This window comes from Chrysemys picta, chromosome 2 (assembly GCF_011386835.1).
Source record: "Chrysemys picta bellii isolate R12L10 chromosome 2, ASM1138683v2, whole genome shotgun sequence".
In the NCBI taxonomy this organism is placed as follows: domain Eukaryota; kingdom Metazoa; phylum Chordata; order Testudines; family Emydidae; genus Chrysemys; species Chrysemys picta.
Genome location: NC_088792.1, coordinates 274,934,692 through 274,954,697, shown reverse-complemented (window position 1 = coordinate 274,954,697; position 20,006 = coordinate 274,934,692). Strand labels below are relative to the sequence as shown.

At 45.0% G+C, this 20,006-nt stretch overlaps 1 protein-coding gene across 1 annotated transcript in view; it reads right to left on the bottom strand.

Annotated features, from left to right (window-relative positions):
• TG (thyroglobulin) overlaps positions 1-20,006 on the bottom strand; it is a 202,401-nt gene that overhangs the window by 28,662 nt on the left and 153,733 nt on the right. Inside the window, exons 42-43 of the mRNA XM_042860977.2 lie at positions 10,838-11,002; positions 9,737-9,904 (exon numbers count right to left, since the gene is read on the bottom strand). Of these exons, the coding sequence (XP_042716911.2) occupies positions 9,737-9,904; positions 10,838-11,002 (333 nt within the window). The remainder of the gene's footprint in view (positions 1-9,736; positions 9,905-10,837; positions 11,003-20,006) is intronic.

The window sequence follows — 20,006 nt, the reverse complement described above, 5'->3', positions numbered from 1 at the left end:
TTTTCTCAACAACTTACTAAAAAGGAGGGGAAGGAAAAACCAGGTGCACAGCCTCTGCCCTCCTCCTAAATACCTCCACCTTGATCAAGGTATCACTGCCACGGCTGAACCAGTGCACTGGGGGAAGACCTTATTTCTGTATATTGCTCTGGGCAGCCTTGCTGGCACTAGTCAAAATCTAGCCCTTACATTGTGAGCTCTTCAGAATAAGGACCACACCTCCTTTTATGATTGGAAAGCACCTTGTGCATTGTGGGCACTAGTGGAAAGAAATCACAAATACCACCCCCACCACCAGTGTAGTTCTCAAATTGTGGCCCAATCAGCACACAGCTGCGGCCTATATGACATCCTCAAGGCCACACAGGTACTGTATGTATTGTGTAGATGCAGCCCACATAACACAGAGAGCTGCATATGTGCCTCAGTGGTAAATAGGTTGAGAACTACTGCCTGGGGTACAGAACTCTGTGATAAATATTTCCCAAGAGCTGACATGTACAAATATCCTATGTTACAACACCTGCTATTGGGGAAGCACTGTGGTTTACCCTTTTTTTGCACTGTCTCATAATGGGTGAAATTCACAAACAGCAACAGGCCTTGTTCCACTTAAGCCCTATTTGGAGGTCTCTATCTATTTTAGGGCTTGTCTACACTTGAAATGCTACAGTGGCACTGCTGTGCTTCTGTAGTGCATCAGTGTAAACACTGACTACCTACGCTGACAGGAGAGCAAGCAGGCTGGCTAACCTAGTGAGGAGGGCTTTAAACGAGGTTCACCGGGGGAAGGAGACCAAAGCCCTGAGGTAAGTGGGGAAATGGGATACCAGGAGGAAGCATGAGCAGGAGAGTGCAAGAGGGGAGGACTCCTGTCTCAGACTGAGAAAGCAGGACAATCAGTGAGTTATCTTAAGTGCCTATACACAAATGCAAGAAGCCTGGGAAACAAGCAGGGAGAACTGGAAGTCCTGGCACAGTCAAGGAACTAGGATGTCACTGGAATAACAGAAACTTGGTGGGATAACTCACATGACTGGAGTACTGTCATGGATGGATATAAACTGTTCAGGAAGGACAGGCAGGGCAGAAAAGGTGGGGGAGTTGCATTGTATGTAAGAGAGCAGTATGACTGCTCAGAGCTCCGGTATGAAACTGCAGAAAAACCTGAGAGTCTCTGGATTAAGTTTAGAAGTGTGAGCAACAAGGGTGATGTTGTGGTGGGAGTCTGCTATAGACCACCAGACCAGCGGAATGAGGTGGACGAGCTTTCTTCTGCCAACTAGCAGAAGTTGCTAGATCGCAGGCCCTGGTTCTCATGGGAGACTTTAATCACCCTGATATCCACTGGGAGAGCAATACAGCGGTGCACAGACAACCCAGGAAGTTTTTGCAAAGTGTAGGGGCCAATTTCCTGGTGCAAGTGCTGGAGGAACCAACTAGGGGCAGAGCTCTTCTAGATCTGCTGCTCACAAACCGGGAAGAATTAGTAGGGGAAGCAAAAGTGGATGGAAACCTGGGAGGCAGTGACCAAGAGATGTTCAAGTTCAGGATCCTGACACAAGGAAGAAAGGAGAGCAGCAGAATATGGACCCCGGACTTCAGAAAAGCAGACTTTGACTCCCTCAGGGAACAGATGGGCAGGATCCCCTGGGAGAATAACATGAGGGAAAGGAGTCCAGGAGAGCTGGCTGTATTTTAAAGAATCCTTATTGAGGTTGCAGAAAAAAACCATCCCAATGTGTAGAAAGAACAGTAAATGTGGCAGGCGACCAGTTTGGCTTAACAGTGAAATCCTTGCTGACCTTAAACGCAAAAAAGAAGCTTACAAGAAGTGGAAGATTGGACAAATGACCAGGGAGGAGTATAAAAATATTGCTCAGGTGTGCAGGAGTGAAATCAGGAAGGCCAAATCACACTTGGAGTTGCAGCTAGCAAGAGATGTTAAGAGTAACAAGAAGGGTTTCTTCAGGTATGTTAGCAACAAGAAGAAAGTCAAGGAAAATGTGGGCCCCTTACTGAATGAGGGAGGCACCTAGTAACAGAGGATGTGGAAAAAACTAATGTACTCAATGATTTTTTTGCCTCTGTCTTCACGAACAAGGTCAGCTCCCAGACTGCTGCACTGGGCAGCACAGTATGGGGAGAAGGTGACCAGCCCTCTGTGGAGAAAGAAGGGGTTCGGGACTATTTAGAAAAATTGGACAAGCACAAATCCATGGGGCCAGATGCGCTGCATCCGAGGATGCTAAAGGAGTTGGCGGATGTGATTGCAGAGCCATTGGCCATTATCTTTGAAAACTCATGGCGATCGGGGGAGGTCCTAGATGACTGGAAAAAGGCTAATGTAGTGCCCATCTTTAAAAAAGGGAAGAAGGAGAATCCGGGGAACTACAGGCCAGTCAGCCTCACCTCAGTCCCTGGAAAAATCATGGAGCAGGTCCTCAAGGAATCAATTCTGAAGCACTTATAGGAGAGGAAAGTGATCAGGAACAGTCAGCATGGATTCACCAAGGGCAAGTTGTGCCTGACTAACCTAATTGCCTTCTATGAGGAGATAACTGACTCTGTGGATGAGGGGAAAGCAGTGGATGTGTTATTCCTTGACTTTAGCAAAGCTTTTGATATGGTCTCCCACAGTATTCTTGCCACCAAGTTAAAGAAGTATGGACTGGATGAATTGACTATAAGGTGGATAGAAAGCTGGCTAGATCATCGGGCTCAACCGGTAGTGATCAACGGCTCCATGTCTAGTTGGCAGCCGGTTTCAAGTGGAGTGCCCCAGGGGTCGGTCCTGGGGCCGGTTTTGTTCAATAATTTCATTAATGATCTGGAGGATGGCATGGACTGCACTCTCAGCAAGTTTGCAGATGACACTAAACTGGGAGGAGTGGTAGATATGCTGGAGGGTAGGGATAGGATACAGAGGGACCTAGACAAATTAGAGGACTGGGCCAAAAGAAACCTGATGAGGTTCAACAAGGACAAGTTCGGAGTCCTGCACTTAGGATGGAAGAATCCCATGCACTGTTACAGACTAGAGACCGAATGGCTAGGAAGCAGTTCTGCAGAAAAGGACCTAGGGGTTACAGTGGATGAGAAGCTGGATATGAGTCAACAGTGTGCCCTTGTTGCCAAGAAGGCTAACGGCATTTTGGGCTGTATAAGTAGTGGCATTGCCAGCAGATCGAGGGACGTGATCATTCCCCTCTATTCGACATTGGTGAGGCCTCATCTGGAGTAGTGTGTTCAGTTTTGGGCCCCACACTACAAGAAGGATGTGGGAAAATTGGAAAGAGTCCAGCGGAGGGCAACAAAAATGATTAGGGGGCTGGAGCACATGACTTATGAGGAGAGGCTGAGGGAACTGGGATTGTTTAGTCTGCAGAAGAGAAGAATGAGGGGGGATTTGATAGCTGCTTTCAACTACCTGAAAGGGGGTTCCAAAGAGGATGGATCTAGACTGTTCTCAGTGGTACCTGATGAGAGAACAAGGAGTAATGGTCTCAAGTTGCAGTTGGGGAGGTTTAGGGTTACCTAGGGAGGTGGTGGAATCTCCTTCCTTAGAGGTTTTTAAGGTCAGGCTTGACAAAGCCCTGGCTGGGATGATTTAGTTGGGAATTGGTCCTGCTTTGAGCAGGGGGTTGGACTAGATGACCTCCTGAGGTCCCTTCCAACCTTGATATTCTATGATTCTATGAGAGTTTTTTCCGTCAGCGTAGGGAATCCATTTCCCCAAGAAGAGGTACCTAGGTTGACAGAAAATTTCTTCCACCGACCTAGTGCTGTCCACACTGGGGTAAAGTCGGCTTAACTATGCTGCTCAGAGTTGTGGGTTTTTCACATCCCTGAGCAACGTAGATAAACCAACTTAATTTTCTAGTGCAGACCAGGCCTCGGGTATTTATATGGCCCCCATTACTACAATAGCTGAGCGCCTCATAATCCTGTGGAGTAACTATGCCGACGGGAGCAGCTCCAGTAGTGTCTTCGCTGAAGCGCTAAAGTGGCACAGCTTCACTGTATGTGAAGACAAGCTCCAGGTTAAGAAATATCTGAAGTCCCAAGGATACATGGGAGGGATGGGGAAAGTGCAGTTATGTGCTCACAGAAAGCACTGTTAGTTCTAAATGTATCAGAACTCACAACACAGTGCACACAAAGCAGTGTCTATGTAGCCGTGTCAGTCCCAATAGCTGTGTCAGTCCCAGGATATCAGAGAGACAAGGTGGATGAGGTAATCACCAACAGAAGTTGGTCCAATAAAAGCTATTACCTCACCCACCTTGTCTCTAGCCCAGAAAATGGGCAGATAAACAAGGCTTGGTTCACATTCAGAAAAACAAAACACAATGCAAGTAACAACAGAGGCAGGCACCAGCCACTACTCGGTGATTGAACAGCCCTTCCTCCCCTACAAATCCTTGACAAGATTCAATAGCCTTTAAGTGCAGTTAGCAGTGCTGACGAAGAATGGATAAAAATGAATGGGCACGAATGCACCCCCGCAGAACAAACATTGATAAGATTGTTAGAGATTGAGTGCACTTGATAACAGATTTGTAGGGAAGTGTGAACAGTTAAGAAAAAAGCATTGCACAATGTCCACATGACAACTCGGCCACCACCCTGGCAGCACAAATCCAACCCAAAAGGTGTTAACCCAGGGGAGGTGCCTTGTTAGAATTATCTGTAATTTGTGTGAATAGCCACAGGAAGGACCAGCTAGTAACCTTCAGCTACAGGGGAACAAAAACCTCAGGCCGTGGCTACACTCGAAACTTCAAAGAACTTCAATAATAGAATTTAACTGCGTATTCATAAAACAGCAAGGAAGACAAGTAGTGTTTACAAGGGTGGCAGGCTCTTCCACAACCAGTCAGAAGGTATGAATGGAGTAAGACAAGGCAGGCAGAGTCTGTTCAAATGGCAGAGATCTTAAGAGTTTCTTCCAAGAAGACACAAATTTAAGATTTAAGAAGAGCGCTGCAGGTATTCCACCTCCACGAGGGGATTAGCTTACAGCGCTGGGAGCCTGTTTACCCTAGCCCTTTACAGTGCTGTAACTTGCTGTGCCTCACAAAGCTGTGTAACCCCCACAAGTGTGTGCCCATGTCCCCTCATGCTTTTCAGCAGTTGCACAGAGTGCAAAGCAGGGGCGCTGGAACAATTTTTACAGTGGAGGTGCTAAGGGCCATTGAATCAAACTGTAAACCCTGGATATGATGGAAACCACTTCAAGCAAGGGGGTGCAGCAGCACCTCCTGCACCTGTAGTTCAAGCACCTATGGTGTGAAGGTGTCTAGAGCCCTGCATGGATACAAAATCTGTATCCGCATCTGATCCGCAAAAATGAGCCTCAGATATAAAGCGGATAGCTGTGGATTTGCAGGGCTCTAAAGGTGTCCCTCAGTACCCCCCTCTGTGTCTGTGCTGTTCCGAGAAGTGTGCACGTTTGGAATCCCTGATTTCCCTTGCCTGTGTACATGTGGACAGGATCCAGCGGCCGGTACAGGGTTTGTAAACCAGACTTGTTCTGGGCCCACTCAGGATGGAAGCACTCCCCTTTACCCTCCCAAATGTTAAGGAGCATGCAGCAGACAAGGATAATATGAACAGCATTTGCCACATTGGCATCCAGATGGGGACACAGGCACTGCCAATGAGATATCAGCCTACCAAACACACACTCCATGACCATTCTACAGCTACTGATTCTGTAACTGAATTCCCACCGATGCTGGGGTATGGTTTCATGAGCCAATTTAGGGGCGGCAATGCCAAAACACAAACTGGACAGACACACTGTAGAGAACCATATTGTTACTGGGGAATAAAGTGCCTTCTTTCCCCCTTCAAGAACAATCCCAATCTTCTCAGTACCATAGTGTTATGAACTTTTCCAGGGTTTCCCGTGTTGGTATTCACGAATCTGCCTCAGTGGTCCACTAAGCCTTGCAGAATGAATGAATAATAAACTTTTCGGTTCACAACTACTTGGCCCCTTTTGGTGGGCAAAGTATTGGGATATGGGTGCCATCAATGGCCCCTGCACAGTTTGGAAGCCCCGTCTTCTCAAATTCAGCTATTATTTCTGGAACTTTTCTTATGGCAGCCACCTGTGGGTAGATCAGCATTAATAGTGTCACAAACCTGCACAAACACGACCCCGACAATGGATGCCTGCAAGACAGACTGGAACCTAGAGCATTTGAAAGAAACTAAGGGTATGTCTACACTACCCACTGGATCGGTGGGCAGTGATCGATCCAACGGGGGTCGATTTATCGCGTCTAGTCTAGACGCGATAAATCGACCCCCGAGCACTCTCCCGTCGACTCCTGTACTCCACCACTGCAGGAGGTGCAGGAAGAGTCGATGGGGGAGCGGCAGCAGTCGACTCATCGCAGTGAAGACACCGCGGTGAAGTAAGTCTAAGTATGTCGATTTCACGTAGCTGAAGTTGAGTAACTTAGCTTGATTTCCCCCCCCCGCCCCCAGTGTAGACCAGGCCTTAGGATATGAGAGGGCAGAAACAGAGCCAGAGCAGATGAGAATAATCAGCAGTTATTAAGAGGCAAAGGAGATGAAAGGGAAGGACTGAACTGCAGCCTGTCTAACATGGAGAACATGAAATCACTGAGGCAGAACTGTCTTTATTACATACCTGTACAGTGATTAGCACAGTGAGGCCTGGTCCTTGGTTGGGCTTCCGTGGCATTACTATAATTAGTACTACGCCAACGAAAGCTTATGCTCTAATAAATTTGTTAGTCTCTAAGGTGCCACAAGTACTCCTGTTCTTTTTGAGGATACAGACTAACACGGCTGCTACCCTGAAAACTATTACTAGTGAGGAATTACAAGGACTTTCCAAATTCTCATCTCAGAAGCCCAAGTTCTGTGTAAGTACTTAACAGGAAAGAGAAAACATCTGCACATCAGAAAAATCTTGAAGCTTCCAGCTGTCTCCCTTATTAACACCCTGGTTTGCCACATAATCTTCTGTGAGACAACACAGTGGGATTTCACTGACTGTTTATAATTAAGGTGGGATGCACACAAGTGGTGGTAACACACAGGACTTCATTTCCTGGCCCCATCCACATGAGCTGGGCCAAGGTTACAAAGGTTTATTCCCCATCACAACACAGGGATCGTTATGGGCTGACTCCAGTGGTTGCTGTTACATCCTTGACCCTTGCCTTTTTAAAAATCACTTTTAAAGGATTCAAAAGGAAAACATGATGTCAAAGCAAAAGCAAAAATATCCTGAAGGGAACCAACGCAGTCACTTTGTCTCTGTTAAGAATTGTCATAACAGAGGTTCCTGTCAAACCCTTGGTTGTTATTTCTGAATGTACAAATGTCCTGTGCTACATCACCAGCTACTGGGCAGCACTGGGGTTTACCCTTTTCTTGCACTGTTTCACAATGGGTGAAATTCACCTCTTTGCAGACAGACAGCAATAGGCCTTGGTTCCACTTAAAGCCCTATTTTGAAGTCTCTACCTGTCTTTTAGGGCTAGTCTACACTTGAAATGCTACAGTGGCACAGCTGCGCCACTGGAGCGTGTAGTAGAAATACTACCTACACCAACAGGAGGGGTTCTTCTGTCAGCGCAGGAGAAGCGATAGCCAGGTCGATGGAAGAATTCTTCCAACAACCTTGTGTTGTCTATGGTGGAGGTAAGGTCTGCTTAACTATGCCACTCAGAGCTATGGGTTTTTCACATCCCTGAGCAATGTAGGTAAACCAGCTTAATTTCTAGTGCAGACCAGGCCTCAGGTATTTATATGGCCCCCCCATTACCACAGTATCTGAGCACCTCAGAATCTTTAATGTGTTTATCCTCACCACACCCCTGTGAGATGGGGCAGTGCTATTATCCCCATTTTACAGATGGGGGCTAAGGCACAGAGTAAGATTAAGTGATTTACCACAGGAAGTTTGTGGCAAAGAAGGGACTTAAACCCAGGTCTCCAAAGCGCTAAACTAGTGACCTAACCACTGGACTATCCTTCCTCTTCAAAAATTAAGTAGTGCCTGGCTCGCTGCACAGGAGCAAAGTTTAACCCTTTGTGTCTCAAGAGCCCTTCCTCTCATTGCTGCTCTCTTTAAATCTCACCTGAAAGCTTTCCTACTGTTTTAGATTCCTTACTAAAAAATATGTTGGTATCCAGCATTAATGGCCAGAATGGACTTTATCACTGGGCCCCATGGTAGCAAGCCTCGGTGTTTTGGATCATTACGGTAGAGCACTGTAGCAATGTTAGTAAGAGTTACAGTGACTGTTTGAAGTTCTGTTGCCTTGGGTAACGCAAGAGGTCAGAGCAGATCTTCTAAAGACTCCTAGCCAATAGCACTGCTGAGCCCACTTCTCCATTTCATACACAACCCAAACTCCCATTAACTCAGTGGTTACGCTCCAGTATACTATACATTTTTGTTTGTTGTTCTGGACAATTACTGAAGAATACTCTAGTCCTTCTGTATATACTGCTCTGCACTAATACTCTTGCATAAATGGTCCCGGAAGTAAATATGGAGAGAGAGGAACAGACAATGAGAGAGGGAGAGAATGTCTCCAGGGGGTCTGCTCACTTGTAAACAAAAAACACTAGTTTAAAGGGAGTTTGGCATTATGGGGCAGGAATGCACCTCGCTCTTGAATGCATGTGTTAATTATAAATCAGGGTAATGAAGAGAAAGCTGAAAGGGACAGGTTTATGTCAATTTATGCCAGCTAAGGATCTGACCCAACATTTTAAAAAATTCTTCCTGCACGTTGCTGTACATGCAGCCTACATTTCAGTTCTAATACAAAGTCACATATATAGTTTGTGCTATCATTTCAACAGGCTATAAGAACAGAGTAATTGCCATTAGGTAAAGGAACTATTTAACCACCGGGTCCAGGATTCTGTCTCCAACGCAGCCAATGCCGGATGCTGCAGAGGAAAGTAGTACGCCCCTGTAGTAGGACTATTTGTGTAACACTAGATAAATGTCCCCAGTGGGTGATCAGTTTGTGCCCTGATGCTTGAGGATTGATAACCCTTTTCATTTTTAACCTAGCTCATGTATCCGCAGATGCTATTTCTATTCATGGGCAGTTCTAATTTGGAAGCATCCTTATAAGAAAGGGGAGGATTCACAAAACAGAAAAGCACAAGCAATGATATAGAAAATAAACCAGTGCAACAATCCATGAGCAAAAACATAAGATAGGAGTTGGAGAGGGGAATAACCTATGAATTTTGGACCCATATCTGGGTTTAGATTCTGAATCCTCAATAAAGTTTAGCAGGGTCTAAATGCAGGAGTTTGACTTGGGCCCATCCCTACTCTAGAGAAACCCAACAGCCAAATTAATCTTAAAGTATCACCTACACACTAACATATAACAGGAGAAATGAATACTACATGCTTTTCAGAGACCTACTAGACATGCAGACACATGCAAAATACAAGCTAAACCAACCTGGTCTCCCAACTTTTTGCCCCTTCCCTGAACTACAGTATTATTGCATAAATAGGACATATATTTCTATTGGCTAGTCAAAACAGCACTTCTTTATGAAGGACAATGCTTTGGTGTATTTGCATGGAGTCCAATTCAAGAATTATGAAAGCCAAAAAGTCTCTCTCCTGCCAGCACAGATCCTCTTCGTTAATATTTGCTTAAGTGTTTTAAGAATTGATCGTTCTTTTGCACAGTAAATCTATGCCTACCTTAATTGCTTTAGCTCTGCTGATCAGCCCGTCTTGTTGAGCACTTCCAATGAGCAGATCCACCTTCCCAAGTCGAGAACGCCGCAGGGCTGCAGCTAGAGGTTCCCGAAGGTAGACTCCATCAACCACTGGGCCCCAGTACTGAAATGGCCCGCTTATGGCGAGGAGCTGTGTTGAAAGGGAACAGAGAATAGTACAATACAATCATGATCAGGATTTTCAAAAGTGGTCAGCGTTAGCTTGACTCTGCAGCCATTGAAGTCAATGGTAAAACTCCCATTCCATGGGAAAAGTGCTCTCCTAGAGACCAAGGGATTGGTAAGGAGATACAGGGCCTCCCAGTGGTGAGCAGCTGGACCAGATTAGGAAGGACTTTGCATCATTCCCACCTGACCACGGCTTGTTTGTCTGTCTGAAATGAGGAATTAAGCTGATGGCCTCATAATGGGTAAGTGCTCACGTAACACAGTCCAAAATCACAACTGGAAGGAACGGGGGACCTTGCTGATCGCCTCAGCAGAGGAGCCAAGAGCTGAACAGGCAGAGAGAATAAACTACTCCGTTGTTCCTAGGGCTGTTACTTCTAGTTTAGGGGCGAGGCCCAGCGCGATGGTGTGACTGAGAAACTTGTATTGCTGATGCCTCTTCTCTACCTGGGTGTGAAGGACTCCAGCCTCCAGGACTGTCAGCATGGCATCTTTCATAAGCATTACATTTTGTTAAATTCAATGCAAAGCAGAGTCATCTTTTCACACCGCCTTTTCTGCAGAGAACTCTCATGGAAACTAAGGGTCTGATTTCCATTTACACTTAGGCCAGGCATTCCCCACCCTGACAGGGATCATTGAAACTCCCTTCCAGACACGTTTACATTGCCAAAGCGATGCAAAGGTGCCTTAGTTTAACTGAGAATCAGGCCATAAGTATCAATGGGCCAAAGCCTCAGTTGGTGGATATCAGGGTAACTCCACTGAAGTCAATATCAATTTATGCCAGCTAAGGATCTGTCCCAACATTTTTAAAAATTCTTCCTGCAAGTTGCTGTACATGCAGCCTACATTTCAGTGATAATACAAAGTCACATATATTGCTATGGCTCACCCTAGTCTGTGCATCGTTGAGAACGTTGGCAGGCAACTGGCGGAGGCAGGCTACAATTTCCTCACTGCTGGACAAAGGGCATCCAAGTTCATTAGCCAGAACTGCCACTTGGTCCTGAGCTTTCTTCTCACTAATCACCGACACCGGGGAAAAAGCAGATCCTCCCTAGAAGAGAAAACAGACACCAAGTCAATTGATCCTGTCAACATGTGCTTCCCTGTTGCATGAGGAGAAGATGACAGGGGGAAAAAAATCTGCTTAGTCACTGACTGAAAAATGGAGTTTGCAAAAACTGCAGTATGGTCTAGTGATTAAAGCAAAGGATGAGGAGAGAGCAGGGCTGGGTGCTAGTCCCAACTCTACCACAGATTTTTTTTTGTGAGACCTTGGGCAAGTCACTTAATTTCTTTGTGCTTCAGTTCCCGCATCTGTAAAATGGGAACAACAATCCACCTCATGGCATTTTGAAACCTTTTGATGGAAAGTGGTATATATTATTACTGTGGTCTCACAAATCTCAGAGTTAGTGCAGTTTAAGCAATGGCTACTACTTTCATTGAGCTAATGTCACCTATTAATTACTACTGTTATTCCTTATTTGTGCTACATGAGCAACCAAAGGCTGCAAACCAAGATCAGTGCTCCCTTGTGCTAGGCACTGTGCAAACACACAGGTGGCCATGAGCCTCCACAAAGATCTATCATACCCTGTTCGCCTCTTATATCTGTAAGCATTGCAATTCCAACAATACTAGGGGAGCGGGACCTGGATTCTTCGCTAGTGATGATGAAGCATGAGCAGGAAAGAAGCCGGCTTTGACTTTCAAAACTCAAGGTGAGTTTGCAGGACTAACATTTGTGGGGATGGGGAATCTCCTTTATATTTTAAAGCTTGATGTAGAAGTTTTTGAGATACAGAGAATATAGAACATTACAGTGTTCTTCAGAGTAGGATCAACATTTAAATTACGAGCCAAAGCCACAGAGCCCAGCCGAGAACTCAGGAGTTCCTGGCTTCCAATCCCATGTTCAGACCACTTCCCCAGACCTGTCACAGCTGGGGTCGTGCTTGGAAAAGAGCTCACTGGGAAAGGATGTCATAATGTCGTTGAGTAACCACAAAAGCCACTTATTCAAAATGCAGGTATGTTAGCATAGCCTGATAGCATCTGACCTACAACATCAGGGCTGGAATAAGCAGTGACATGGTTAAAAATGAGTCAGTTCTAATTTCCAAACGTTTAGATCAGTTTACTATAATAATTGCTCAGATGCACTTCCGTCTTTAAAAAAAACACAGAGAAGCCGATCGCCTCAGCTGATTAGCTTTTTTCAATATAAAACATGTTAAATATAAAACTATACACCCACCAAAAAACAAAAACAGAGGCAAAGAAAAAAAAGGAAATGTATTTTTAATATTTGGTCTCTGAGAAGCCGTGCATAGGAGTTAAAAACATCCACGTCCATTTCATGGCTTCTAGCAGCGTATACATTGACTGTGGTAGTGAAGCATTCTGCCTGATTCCTAAAGTAAAGTGCAGTTTTTCTGGTGCCGAAGAAGTTACTGTAGAAAGGGATCTCTGAGTTGAAACAGGCCAGGGGGAGTAAAGAGGCGTGGATTCTATTCCCAGTTGTGCCACTGATCTGCCAGGTGTTCTTACACAAATAATTACATGTGTAATAATCCCAGCCTTACATGGATATTGTGAGGATAATTCATTAATGATTGCAAAGTGCTTTGAGATCAGTGAAGAAAAGGTGCCAGACTGGCTAGATTCTCTAGCTTGCTGCATTGCCTGTGTGAGGCAAAGGGAGAAGAGACTGTCCAAAACTTCCCTGACTGAGAAACCTGTGCTTTTGGAGGAGTCCTTAGCAGGGGTAGAAACAATATAACAGGTCCCTACGCCCTCTGCACAGGGGATATGATAGAGCTGAGGAGAGGCATCGTGGGGGTGGGGAAGATGAATATCACACTTCAGCTATTCCCAGGTAACAGATGGCCCTTTTGGGACAGTTGCCAGCAGGTACAATTTAGAGCAGTCCCCTGGTTGCTCTAGCTGAAGCAGAGACTCAGGCAACTAACTAAGAGCAGCTGAGAGTCTGGCCTTATGACTGCACAGTACTATTGTCACTTAAAATTGGCGCCACTTCTGCCTGCCCCTGGGAGTGGAGGGTGCTCAGCACCTTTCAAGGAGTGCTCAACATCCACTGGATGGCACCCTCTGTGATGTTGGACAAGTTACGCAACCTCTCTGAGCCTCAGTTTCAGTATGTCAAATAGCTCTTTACAAAGGTGGGTGTTTCGATGAAGGGGGTGAATAAAGAGATACAGACTATAATTATTAATAATTTGACTGACAGCCAGGGCGTAGTTTTGGTGCACCATGTCTAGTTCATTCTTTAATGAACTCCAGGATTTTGTTTTGAAGCAGTTCGAGGAATAGGAGTGACTACTTTTTCCCAGCAAGCTATTCCCATGAAGGAACCTCAGTTAATGAGGACTATTGTGTCCCTCTGGCATGTTGCTGTGGTATGGATTCCATTGTATTAGATGTGCAACACAAACTAACTGTGTAACAAAAGCCTTCATGCGGACCTTCTGCATTTGTTCTTGTTCATGTGTGTTACATATAGTAATAGACTGAACCACAACCCACACCACCACAACTTCGCTCCTTCCCCTTCCCTCTCGTGCATGAGTATCCCGTGATCTTAGAGAGACAAAGTGAGTGAGGTAATATCTTATTAGTGAGAGAGACAATGGAGCTCTTCTTCAGGTTTGGGAAAGGTATTACGAGTGTCAGAGCTAAATACAAGATCGAACAGATAGTTTAGCATAAGTAAGCATATTCTAAGGAACCATTCAAGATGAAGTGGCCTGTTAACACTGATTTTAAGACCATGATTTTTAGTGTCTAGCAAAGTTATGAATTTAATAAAAACACTGGATTTATGGTTTATTATAACAATATGTAACTCACTATTCCCCCCCCCCACCTCCTTTTCGTCCTATGACTACAGGGGTGTTAACGGGCCACTTCATCTTGAATGATCCCTTAAAATATGTGCTAACTACTTATGCAAAACTATCTGTTCGACCTTGTGTTTAGCTATGACACTCTTAACCCTGGTCTACACTACAGAATTACTTTCGTATAACTACATCGCTCAGGGGTGTGAATAATCCACATCCCTCAGCAACATAGTTATACAGACCGAAGCTCTGGTGTAGACAGCGCTATGTTGGTGGGAGAGCTCCTCCCACTGACATAGCTACCGCCACGCATGGAGGTGGAGTTATTAAGCCAAGTTATTAAGCTCTCTCCTCTTGGCTTAAAGCATTTTCACCAGACGCACTGCAGCTGCACAGATGCAAGTTTTTAGTGTAGACAAGCCCATAATACCTTTCCCCAGACCTGAAGAGCTCTGCATAGCTTGAAAGTTTGTCTCGCTCACCAGCAGAAGTTAGTCCAATAAAATATATTACCTCACTAACCTTGTCTCTCTAATATCCTGGTACTGATACAGCTACAACAACCCCACAGCATATGGCTTTCTAGGTGCCCACTTTTACTGCATTTTCATATGGCTATTTTCAGACTGGCAAATTTTTAAGGAGGATTGGAATGAAAACAATTAACTGAGAAAGCAACTGACCAGATCTCCTCTGGTGTAAATCATCAGAACCCCCTTGACTTCAACGTCTTACTAAGGGCTGAGTTTGCTCTTACTCCTACAGGAGCCCAAACCTTTGTTTGTTCCCAGAGCTCAGGCAATAGCTGTGTTATCACTGTTTAACAGGGTTATAATGGTAGTGCTTAAAGGCCAGTAAGAATAGGGCCCTGTTATGCTAGGCACTGTACAAACCAGAGTAGTAGACAATCCTTACTAGCTTCAAAATTAGCTGTGGCCCAGCAAAGCACTTGTGTGTACGTTCAATGTGAAGAATGAGAGTACTTCCATTGACTTGAGAGCCCAGGCTAAAGTTCTGTTCTGGATTGGGGCTATATGACCAGGAGCATTATGTGGGGTATTGAGTCAAGATGTGTGAAATGTTCGCGGTGAGATCAGAAATGAGACACAACTCACCACTAACTTGAAACTCAGTTCACAAACCTTCCCTGGGAACCTGGTCCAAATTGAGAGACCTGGGCCACTACATGGCTTGGCATGAAAATACTTCCTCTCCCCCAGCCTCTGTCTTGCCTATTTGCATTGTAACTCTTTAGGGTCAGGAGTTGTACAGCACCTAGCACAATGGGGCCCCTGAGGCACTACTGTAACAAACATAATTATTAATCATCATCATGTGAAATCCTGGGAAAGCCAGACAAGCAAACCCATACATGACCTGAGCCTGTATAGATTAGCTCAACTTCTCCCTTGGCACTGCAGAACTACACACTGGAGTTTTCAGAGGAATCCCTGAATCTCTAGGAGCTGTGCTCTCCATGGGCCAACAGGAACTAGTGGCCGCTGCACAGCGGAACAGAGCAGAAGCAAGAAAATCCCTTGCATTCTCTCCTGATCTCTGGGTATTTACATGCTCTGGAAGTGGGATCTCCAGCTTCTTCCATGGGGAAAACCCCTGCTCTCCCCACCCCAGCCAAACACAAAAGTTCATAGCCAACTCCGCAAGCTGAAACTCCCTATAGGTTATTCCTGCAGAGGGAAGAAGCAGGGGTAAATTGGCATCGCTCCAGTATATATTAGCTGAGCCCAAACTTCCCAGAAGTTTGAGGGGGTTGCAAAGGTCAGGACCTTCTCAGGGGGGTTGCTCCGGAACCCATGTCTAGCAGCGATCTCTTTTCTCTTCCCTCTTCCTTTAACAGCAGCAGTTTTGCTGCAGGCTCAGTAACAGAGTTTGTTCTGCTGTTTTCCATGATAGTGACCATTTCCTCAATCTGCTTTTTTTTTTTTATAACATTTGTATTCAGGAAGTAAGTCTTGCCCTTTGGCTTTAAACCTAATCTAGGACCCAATACTACGCCTCATGGTTAATCACTCTTTTTTTCTTTGGAGTAATACAGTAATATTTAAAAGTGATAGCATTATTTTCCCGGTTGGAGTGCGCCTGCTGAAATTTGTTTGAAGGTCGGGGTGGGGAGATTCCTATTAACAAAAGAGTTAGGCAAGCAACATTCAAATTCACAAACAAAATTTGTTTCCTCATCATTTCCTCATCCGCATCCGCAGACCTCAGGAGCAAATGTGAGAGCAGAAGCTGGAGACTACCCACAAAGAAGGCTTCAACTTTGAGCAAATAATTCTCCTATTTAACAGAAATATACTATATACACCAGCACAAGCCTATGATTTAAAGAGAGACGCATGGAAAAAACAAATATATATGGAGGGTCCTGCTTTTCTCTTAATCACATTCACCATAGAAACATTGTCTCTGTATGATTATTAATAATAACCAGGGATAAATTGGACATCAGCTTAAAAAAAGAGGGCTTGTTTAGAGAGATGCAGAAACATCGAATGAATTGTTCACTCATGCTGGTTGAAATTACCAGTATCGTCAATTCCAAACATTCAAACATCATGAGTCAGGCACCAAAAGATCATAAGATTGGCTTAAAAATAATAAATTTGGGGTTCTTTTATTTGCCTTCTGATTTTCAAGTCTTTTTCTGGGCACACATGGGGGCTAGAAAGTTACTTTTAAATGAAAGCTGAGATTCCCACATAATCATATGATTCCAGGAGCTGAGACTTTAAGAAAAAAAATGTCTCACATATCATGCAACTTACAACAAAATCATGAGAGTTAGCAACACTGCCCCTGTACAGAAGGTCAATATGAGACCAATTCACTGTACAAATCCCACTCAAAATTGGGCTTAAGTGGAAATTAAGTCACACACAGTTCTTGCTCGGGCTATCTGCACTAGGGTGGCTCACCATGACCTATGGAAAGTCATTTGACCTCTCTGTCAGCCCGTTTAGGAACAAATCTTACCTCACTGAAAATGAATTGCTGCATTTGAGTGAAGCAATCCTAACTAATGTCATTACACCCTCCAGGCCAGCCCCATTTACAGGAATAGCAGGACGCATTACACTGAACATTGTGCAATTGTACACAGGATAATGAATGGCCATTTCAATGACAAGATGGCATTATGCTAGCCACCTTAGTATTACTGTGCGGGGACACTGCAGGCTGTGTGCCTCATCTATGCCTGGAACTGGCAACTTCCTCAGACTGCAAACAACCACACCTCTCTTCATTCACATGGACTCTAAAAACTCACGCCTGCAAAGTCTTTCAGTGCTGAGCCACCAGTGAGCTATAGTCAAAAACCTGCACTGAAAATGGCTTTTATCACCTGCACTGCACAAGAAACTGTGCTCCCAGGGAGCAGTATCCCTCCATCACTGTCCTTCTTACATCCTCTCACGCACCAGGGTCTCTTTGCTCTTTTTTTGTGCTTTTGGACTAACTGTAAATCCTTCTTGGGCTACCTTCTGCCCTGAGATACTCACATTGCCACTGAATTTAATGGAGTTACTCTGGACGGGTATGATGGAGCAAAAGCCAAGTCAAGCTGTCTTGATCTCTGCCTGAAAGCGCACCATGCATGGAGATACAGCAACATCAACAATAATAAGAATACCAAAGGGCAAAACTGGGATCTGTCTAACAAATACTCCAGTGTTCAAGCTAATGAGATGGTCCATGCTTGCATTTGGCCAATGTCAAATATAAAGCTGTATTTATGGCTATTATTGGTTAACAGTAAGGCCCACGGAGTGCTAGGTGTTATACAAAGAAGCAAGAAGGCACCGCCATGAGTCATGAAGCTCACAAGCACACATAAGTGAGGGGAAGTAGTACAGCATGTAAGTAGAGCTGTCAAATGGCATTTGGCCATGCTCTGAAAAAAGAATGTTAAGGTCTTCCACATTCCCAGCACAGCAGAAGAGGGTCTTCAAGAGGGACTTCCATGTGGGAGGGGTCTACTGGATGAGCTCAGGAAGATCACACCAAATATAGGGAGCTTCAGTGAAGAAGGCACAGAGGTGATCAAGAAAGATGCTAATGAACAGACGAGGCTGGGAGCATTGGCGGATGGGTGGGACGATGTTGGGGCAATATGGTGGGTCAGAGCTAGGGACGGTTTTGCTGCACAAGCATCTGCTTGTAAACACTGAGATATCTGAAAATGGAAAAAAAAAGACTGTTTTTTCCATCAATTCTGACATTTTGCAGGTGGTAAGGTTTTTTTTCTTTTTTTATTTCCTGCACAGCTCTCGACAGATGCCATATTGCTAGTAACAGAGGAGATTCTGCAAAGCGCAGTGTTCCTGTATCTCAAATGACTCACTTGCTGCTTGCAGGATGGTTACTGTATCAAGCCAGTGAGTTTCAGTAACAGGATATGAACGCCTTTAACACAATTTACAAGCCCCCCACTGAATTCAACGGCAAAAGTCATTGATTTAGAAGGGAGCACAGCCTCGCCCCTATCAAATCTCATTGTTTACCATATTTTTCAATATGTGATTAGCCTACAGTGCTGGTATTACCCATTGTACAGATGCAAGATGGCTGCTGTAGTTGCATAGGTGCAGTGCAGAATCCATGAGCCCAACCTTAGCAATCAAAAGTGTGTACATGGAGAGTAGGGAGTCTCATTTAACTCCCTCCGGCAAGAATTGATCTACTTCTCTTTAAACATGTAAATGTGCTCAGGGCCGCCCAGAGGATTCAGGGGGCCCGGGGCAAAGCAATTTCGGGGGCCCCTTCCGTAAAAAAAAGTTGCAATACTATAGAATACTATATTCTGGTGGGGGCCCCTGTGGGGCCCGGGGCCTGGGGCAAATTTCCCCACTTGCCCCCTCCCCCCCCACCCCCTGGGCAGCCCTGAATCTGCCTGGTTTTGGATCAGAATGGGCCCTGTTTTGGCAAGGACAGGTGTGTTTCAATCCAGCTTTGTGAATGCCATCTGTTGCTCGGTGCCATATTCCTTACACAGTATGCTCCCCCCACCCTCTCCAATAGAAAAATGCTCGTTTTATGTTCAGAGTCCTCGTCAGCCTTCAAACTGCTACACTCTGCGCTAGATTCTGACTAACCCAGTGCAAATATACACGGGGGAGGAGCGGGGAGGATAGCCTGCCACACTCCCACTCCTTGCACTTCCTGGGCACAAGAACTGCACCAGGCTTGGGCTGCTGTTGGATATAGAGTAGCAGGGTGACCAGATCAGATATGGAGACTGATACAGAACCTGACCTGGGCTCCTCCAACGATCCCAGAGACATGATGCTTCAGTCTGGAAAATTCTAGCAGGGGAGGTGCACCTTCTGCCGTAGAACTGTGCCTTCCAGAAACAATCAGATCCTACAGTCAGGCTTTAACTGGCAGTGATAATCATACAATGCTAAGGGAGCAATGGTGACTGTCAAACTCTCTCTCTAAGAGCACTAGATGTGAGAGCTCACCCTTGCAAACTCACTTCCATTCCAACCCTCCCAATCCTTTACCCTCTGTTCAAGGTAACAACCACTAGCATAGCACATAAAAATAAGGAAACTCTCCTCTAATTACTGTGGTTCACAGTTTTGGCACAACCTGCTACCAGGGGAATTTAACCACTCTCCCTTGGTTGCAATAAGTCCTATTGAACAGCTTCTAGGGCTGTTGAGCTTTTCCATCTCATTAAGTGTCATGGCTCGACAATTAAATTCTAACCTGCAACAATTTTAAGGCTGAAACATTAATCAACAGCTGAACTCTAGTATGTTTTTTTAAATCCTGCCGTATGATGTTAACATTTCAGAACACACGCTGGTCATGAAAACAATGGGTATAGTAAGTTACCTTAAATAACCTACAGACTTTTATGTACAAGCCTCTTTCATAGGTTCACTGAGTGATCTTGAGCAGGTCAGTTGATAACTCTGTGCCTCAGTTTCTCCCTCTGAGACATAGGGATAATATTGAGCACCACGATGTGTTCTGAGCTTTAGTTAATTACTTGGTATAATGCAGACAGATGTTGAAATGAGAAGGTGCTCTATATACAGGCTTTTGAGCAACATTGTTTATGTGTTGTCATCTGCTCAAAAACATTAAATATTTTGCAATAGGAGTGGGCTAGTATTTGGACCAAAAGGCGGAGAATAAAGGAGGGTCTTGGGATATAGTCTG